At 32.8% G+C, this 7,893-nt stretch overlaps 1 protein-coding gene across 1 annotated transcript; it reads right to left on the bottom strand.

The window, feature by feature from the left end:
- Positions 1-6,388: 6,388 nt before the first annotated feature.
- Positions 6,389-6,953, bottom strand: LOC133036034 (uncharacterized). The gene is made up of 3 exons (XM_061112506.1): positions 6,865-6,953; positions 6,596-6,784; positions 6,389-6,494 (listed from the first exon to the last, which is right to left on the bottom strand). Exons 1-3 carry the CDS (start codon positions 6,879-6,881, stop codon positions 6,389-6,391), a joined length of 312 nt encoding a protein of 103 aa, XP_060968489.1. The 5' UTR covers positions 6,882-6,953.
- Positions 6,954-7,893: the final 940 nt, after the last annotated feature.

Below are 7,893 nucleotides of genomic sequence, written 5' to 3'. Positions count from 1 at the left end.
TATTGTTAACATAGTGGAATGTGATTGTGATTATATAATTCAAAAGACTAAGTCCCTGTTTCATTAGTGTTTTGGATTTACACTGATATAATAATCAGCGATGATGTGTACTTACACTTGGAGTAAGTGTTATGTTCTTTCCAGGACATTGGTAAAGTATACTGGTTTCGAATGGATGGAGTATACATTGGACTGGACCGATATTGAACTTAGTTAAGATATTATAAACTTACCGTTGTATCTTTTCAAGTCAATATCAGTAGTTGATCTTAGATTAAAAAACATCTAAATCCTGATATGCCTAGGCTCGACTCAGGAGTGTTATTCATGTTCTTTGATTTTTTAGTTAAGCCTACTTTTGGGTCAGGTTGATACATATATTTTGGGAACATGATAGTATGATTAAGTGGGAGCGCTGAACATAAATATGGAATCTATAGCTTCTACTGGTGTATAGAAGTCAAGTGATGATTCCCTTCGAGCTTAGCTAAATAGAAGTAAATGGATGAGCTCTTGTTTCAGTGACTATTTCTTAGATCACTAAAACATCATTTACAGGTAGCTAAGTGTTTTAAGGGCCAAATACGTTGAGGGGTGAAAACGGTAAACTTATCCCATCTTGATGTAAATAATCTATATAAAGGATCTTTGATCACATTAAGATTATAACAATGGCTAAATGAGATAGCATATCTATATCGTGAAACATATAGAATGCTCTATATAAGTCTGAGAGTGCAATTCTAAGTTCTAAGAGTGGATTCAACAAGGAATTAATAAGTAGGGATTTACTTAGTAACTTTGGTTCACTTATTGGAAGCTCAGCATATAGATCCATGGTCCCCATTCTAGCTGAGACCATACTGCTTGTAAGACTCAATAAATGATTTATCATTAATCAATTAAAATTCTAAAGTTAGACTATGTCTAATTTATGAATTTTCACTAAGCAAGGGTGAAATTGTAAAGAAAAGAGATTCTAGGTTTATTTATTAATTAAGAGACTCTATATGTCTGATTAATAATTATATTAAATGATAATATTATTTAATAATATATTTTAGTTATTAAATAATTAGTTTTGACATTTAAATTGTTAGAATTGGAAAATTGGCGTTTTTGAAAAGATAGAAATAAAAAATTGTGAAAACTGCAAAATCCATGTAAGGTCCATTAACACCTATGGCCGACCACTTGGGTGAGGTTTTCCAATTAATATTTTCATTATTTTTATGCCAAATAATTACTAACCTAAACCTAGTAGTTGCCTATAAATAGAAAGTGATGGCTCAGTCAAAAATAAGTTTTCAACAAGTTTTCTTCAGATTGCTTTTTTTTTTCAGAAAAACTGAGCCTTCCACTTTCTCTCTCTGTAGCCGACCCTACCTCTCTCTCTTTTCCTCTTCACAATTTCGAGCCTTAGTGATAGAGTAGTGCCCACACACAGCAAGTGGTACCTCAATCATAGATTGGAAGACTGTGAAGGATCACACACAAAGAGAAGGACATTCGGGCTCAGATCTTGATAATACTCTGCGACAGAAAGGATACAATGGTTAGAGATATGAGTGGAAGGAGACATTATTCCGCTGCCCCCAATGTAAGGTTTTCTTAACTTTATATGTATTTAATTATCGTTTTAGAAAGTTCATATTTAGTGTGTTAAACAACATATTTGTGAGTAGATCTAAGATCCTGATAAAATAAATTCCATCAGATACATGATCTAGGTAATCAAAATATGGCTCCTTTCCTGAAGTTGAAGAACTGTGTAGATTATTTTAATTAATTTGTCTTCCCTACTCAAATCCACTTTTTCTGTATTCTCAATCACTCTTTAATAAAATTGTTACCTTCAAAATGTTTTTTTAATTTGTAGTTGGTCACTTTATTCTTTTCCATTGATTGTAAATCAAACAAAATAAGGAGGCAAATTGTTCATATGTGGTTCTAATTATGTATTGTATAATATTTTCTACTGTCTAGTAACACAAAAGTTTTGAAAAACTTTTTGTTTACATCTTTCAGATCTTCTTAGATATCTTACCAACTTATTTTATTAAATTTTATATTAGGATGGTCTGTCTTCAATTTTTTTTTTGTTTATATGTATATGACTATGTAGGATGGGAAGATCTTGTTTTGTATTACTTTGCCTAAAGTCAATCGTCTTTAGTGTTTTAATGTCAAATCTTCATTGTTTTCGCCTTTCATTTTTCTTTATGTTCAAATCGTTTTTGTGTTACTTGGCAATTACTAGATGGTTCTAGAGAAAGAAACGACGAAAAAAAGTTTAAATGTTATATTCTTAGCCCTGACATCACATATGGAATTTGTGAAAATAGATTTTGTAACGCCCTAAAAATTAGACAAGCTACACCAACGGATTACGAAACCCTAATCCCTTAAATAGGGATTACTAGAAAGATAAGCGCCGGAAATTTAAACTTTATTTGAAACAAAATGAAAATTAAACTTGTAACAACTTTAAACTTTACAACCAAAAGATACATGTTTTGGGATCTCGTAAATACTGTCATAAAAATATTACAAGTTCATTTTACGAGCCGGCCTAAGCAGCAAAATTGGAGTTACAAAATACATCACCGGTAGACCCCAACCTACTTGGTCTAGTGTGGCCCAAACATGTACAAGCATGGCCAAGGTCTCGCACTCATGGCATCACAGACTGATTTACCCTTTCCTGCATAGTAGAGCACCCGTGAGCCAAGCCAAGCAAGACAGTATAAATAACCATGTCAACAATAAATATATAACACATAATTAATGGTGCTATTGCACTATTTGTATATTCAATATAGACCTGCGTGTTACACTCACACACCTATATATGTCTATGTGGCATAGACCCACGTGTTACGCTCACACATCTATTTATGTCTATATAGCATAGACCCACGTGTTACGCTCACACTCTATTTATGTCTATGTAGCATAGACCCACGTGTTAGGCTCACACGTCCATTTATAGTAAGGCCTTACTAGTGTTTATGTCGGTTATAGTTACCGAGTCTAACTTGATTATGCTTTGCTCGCATAACCCTGTTCATATATACATATTCATACATTACGTTCTTTTAGTGGTTTATCCTTGATGATATATACAGGGTCTAACCAGGTTATGTCTTATACACATAACTCTTGATATATATGTTGGAAATTATTTTACCAGGATCTTAGATCTACTCACAAGTATGTTGATTAACACCCTAAATATGAACTTTCTAAAACGATGAAATAAACACATATAAAGTTTGAGAAACCTTACATTGGGTGGAGCGGAATATAATGACTCCTTCCGCTCAGATATCTAGCCCTTGATTCCTTTCTGTAGCAGAGCATTATCAATATCTAAACCTGGATCTCTTTCTCTGAATCTTTAGTGCTTAAACTCTTTCTTGCTGAAAGTCTTTCTTCACAATCTTCCTCACTATGATTGAGGTATCACTTGCTGTGTGTGGGCACTACTCATACACTAACAATTTCAAAATTTAATGAAGAAGAGGGAGAGAGAGTGGGTTCGGCCAAAGATAGGGAGAGAGAGAGGCTCAGTTTTTTCTGAATCAGAAGTGTGCAATTTAGTGTAAATTTCCTGAAGCCTTCACTATCTATTTATAGCATTCCACTAGGGTTAGGTTTGAATTATTTCGCATTAAAATAATGAAAACATCAGTTTAAATTCCCTATAAAAGTGGTCGACCATGCATAGTGGATTTGGGCCTCACTTTTTGCAATTTTGCAGTTTTATCTTTTCTGCATCTGATTTTCTCAAAAATGTGAATTTTCTAATTCAACCATTTAAATGTCAATTCTAACTATTTAATAACTATAAATAATTATTAAATAATATTGTCATTTATCATATTTATTAATTGAACCATACAAAGTATCATAATTAACAAATATGCCCCTAAAACTCTTTCTTTACAATTTCACCCTTACTTAGTGAAAAATTCACAAATAGACATAGTCTAATTTGAGAATTATAATTGATTAATCAAAACCAACTATATGAGTCTTACAAGAAATATTATCTCCACTAGTGTGGGGACCATGGGTCTATATAACCGAGCTTCCAATAAGTAGATCAAGAATTTATTACTAAAATTCACTAACTTATTAATTCTTCGTCGAATCCACGCATAGAACTTAGAATTGCACTCTCAGTATATAGAATGCTATATATGTTCCACCATATAGACACATCATTAGTTATCTATTGTTATAATCTTAATTTGATCAATGATCCTCTATATGAATGATCAACACTGTAAAGGGACTAGATTACCGTTACACCCTACATTGTATTTAATCCTTAAAACACTTGACCCCGTATAAATGATATTTCAGCTTATGTTAAATGAGATCTCCACCATTTATTTTCGTTTGATCAAGCTCGAAGGAGATCATCCTTTACTTACTATTCTCCAGATAGAAGCTATAGATTCCATGTTTATGTTAGCGCTCCCACTCAATTGCACTACCGTGTTGCCAAAATGTACGTATCACCCTGACCTAAAAGTAGGCTTAACTAACAAATCAAAGAACACGAATAGCCTCTCGAGATCGAGCCTAATCATAACAGGATTAAGATCATTTGATCTAGGATCAACTAGGCGATATTGACTTGAATAGATATTACGGTAAGTTTAATAAATTTAAGTCAAAGTTCAATATCGGTCCCTTCCGATGCATACTCCATGCATCCAACCTGAGCTTTACTTTAACCAATGCTCTGGAAAGAACAAAGCACTTCTCCAAATGCAAGTAAACTTTTTAGTAGATTATCATATCAGTAAAACCCTATGTCTTATAAATCTAGGAAACTTTATTCACATAGTCATGTTTACTTTCCAATATGTTGACGGCACAATAAACAGGATCAAGTATGTGAAAAGGGTTTCAGATGAATTTATACATTATGTACATATAATCATGAAATAAATCATGTGAACCATGCAACATTAAATGTTATTTCTGATCTATATTAATAAGTAAATCTGATTATATTGAAATGAGTTTTATTTAGGTCATAAAACCCAACAATATATACATACATTCAATATACATTATAACATATAAAATCTTAGGGTAATAACCCTAACTTGCATACCAAATAATCACTCATATAACATATTATTGCATGCTCAAAATAACACTTATAAAGATTAATAACCGTGATTCATGCTTTCACTTCATTAGCAATATTATTGTACATCATCGCTTTCTCACCTTCATATAAATTCTAGGGTAATAACCCTAGACCGCATCATTATCAAACTCAATTATGCCTTACACATAATTTACCGAGTCTAACTTAATTATGCCTTGAGCTCATAATTCTTTATTACAATATATTTAGCATGGCATAGAATTTACCACTACTACAAAAACCCCCTTTAGATGCAGTTTTTAAGCCCTTTCAGCGTCGGTTTTCGCGAAATTCGCTACCGACGCTGATCAGAGCGACGCTAAAGGGTTTATATGAACCGACGCCATATGTACCCCTATGGCGTCGGTTATTAGCTGGAAACCGACGCCATAGGGGTACCTATGGCGTCGGTTCCTAGCCAATAACTGACGCCATATGTGGCGTAGCAACCGACCCCATAGGTACGCAAATTTCAGTTTTTTTCATTTTTTTTTAATTTAATTATATAATTTTAATTACATTTTAATTATATAATTATTAATTTATATATTATTTTATTTAATTTAAATTACATATTTATTTTTTAAAATGTAAATTAAATATTATTTAAATTTGGGTAAAATACATAATTTAATTTCATAAAAGTAATTAATATTACACAAACACTAATGTAAAATTAGTTAAAAATATTAATATGTTAATAAATCTAACTACAAGTTAATCTATAAAAATTACATAATGAAGAAATATTCTTCGACCTTTCAACCTCAATCGTCACCGTGAATCACCGCCATCAATTGTTCGATCCACTTTCGCTGTAGTGGTAACAATTCTGTTTTTGGATCGTATTGCTTCTTACCCCCAAACTGTTAAAAAAATTAAAAATTTATATTAGTTTATGTATATGTATATTATATATTTGTTATTATAGAATTTATATACTATAATCAATAATTAAAACTTACAGCTTTTTGATCTTGCATGTAACGGCTGGGGTTGGCACGTGCGACGATATCAGTGATATATTTCAAAACATAAAAACCGCATTCTTGGCTTTTAGGTTGTCTTGGACAGTTTGCTTGGTTAATTCCTTGCCACGGGCCAAGATACTCATGTGCGTTCCCTATATACATGAATGCCCTGTTTGGGAAAATTATATTAGCATTTCAATTCGTTAGTTAATTTAAATTCGTTACATAAGAAGTCATTAAATTATTACCTTCCGATCATTTGTTCTATTACTTCGGAAATTGGGCGGCCACTTATAGGGTTTAAATGGATAATTTTCCTTGGCGTAACCACCACTAGCGTCCAATGCATCCTAGAAAATTATATTAGAATATAAGTAAGATAGTATAAAAATAATTTGAAGACATAATATAGATATGAACAATTAGCACTAAAGAATTTAATAAAGTTTACCCGATATTCCAAGGAATAAAGAACATTTGGTGGTTGTTGTTCATTAATGATAACCAATTAGCCAATCGTCTTGCCGCATCGTCAAAAGACTGACTCTTTTCTTCATCGTTGATCCCATGCACTATGAGAAGCTCTGGGTCGTAAAACTTGAAAATTTTTCTCAGACCGTTGATGCTCTCCCATATGTGCCTGCCAAAAAAATTGTTAGTGTCTTATAATAATTTAACTATAATTTGATATAAGGTTAATTAGATTAAAGAAGAGTATACATCATTCCAAACAACATTCCCTGGTTGCCGATGTAGTCACACGTAGCAACCTGCTGCAAATCCTCTCCAGATAACGTGATCTGGGTACGCGGTGCAATGAATCCTCGAGGGACAAGAATTGTGATTATATCACGTTTATCTTTGAGCCTCAAGAATTCATGAATCATCCATTTTAGCGAATTAGGGATCAACGCCATCTTCTCTTCCGTGAACAAGTCATCTTCCCGTGCACCACGACCTTGTGGAGAAAGCATCGGAGCTTTCCCCTTTGACGCATCACGTGTTGAGGGCGGTTGAGCGAGTGGACCCTAAACAAAACAGAACATAATATATATATATATATCAAATTTTATCCAAATTCTACCGAAATTTCAGCAGCATAACGGTTGTAATTGAATGACCCCAAAAATTTTGAACATGGCTGTATAACGACAAATAACACATATATAACAGTAGTTTGTGTTGGGTTTTACGCCCTAAATAAAACTCATTTCATATAATCAGATTTACTTATTAATAAAGATCAGAAATAACATTTTATGTTGCATGGTTCACATGATTCATTTCATGATTATATGTATATAATGTATGAATTCTTTTTAAGTCCAGAACATATGAGTTGGTTAAAGATTATAGTGTTGTCAGCACAGTGGAATATAATCTTTATTGTATGTTCAAAAGTTGATTCCCTGATTTGTCAGAACACTGGATTTAGACTGACATGGTATAATCAGCAATAGGTATTCTTACACCTTGGAAAAGTGTTATGTCCTTTCCAGGACATTGGCAAAGTTTACCAGTATCGGATGTATGGAGTATACATCGGAAGGGACCGATATTGAACTTTGATTAGATATGTTAAAACTTACCGTAATATCTATTCAATTCAATATCAACTGTTGATCCTAGATCACATGATCGAAATCCTTATATGGTTAGGCTCAATTTCAAGAGTGTTACTCGTGTTCTTTGATTTGTTAGTTAAGCCTAGTTTTGTATCAGGGTGATACGTACATTTTGGGAACACGG

Source organism: Cannabis sativa, chromosome 3 (genome assembly GCF_029168945.1).
Source record: "Cannabis sativa cultivar Pink pepper isolate KNU-18-1 chromosome 3, ASM2916894v1, whole genome shotgun sequence".
Taxonomy (NCBI): domain Eukaryota; kingdom Viridiplantae; phylum Streptophyta; class Magnoliopsida; order Rosales; family Cannabaceae; genus Cannabis; species Cannabis sativa.
This window is presented reverse-complemented; position numbering and strand designations above follow the sequence as displayed.

Coding starts and splice junctions, on each gene's coding strand:
- LOC133036034 (XM_061112506.1), bottom strand. Junction 6,495..6,595: donor TTTATTCCTTGGAATATCGG/GTAAACTTTATT, acceptor ATAATTTTCTAG/GATGCATTGGACGCTAGTGG.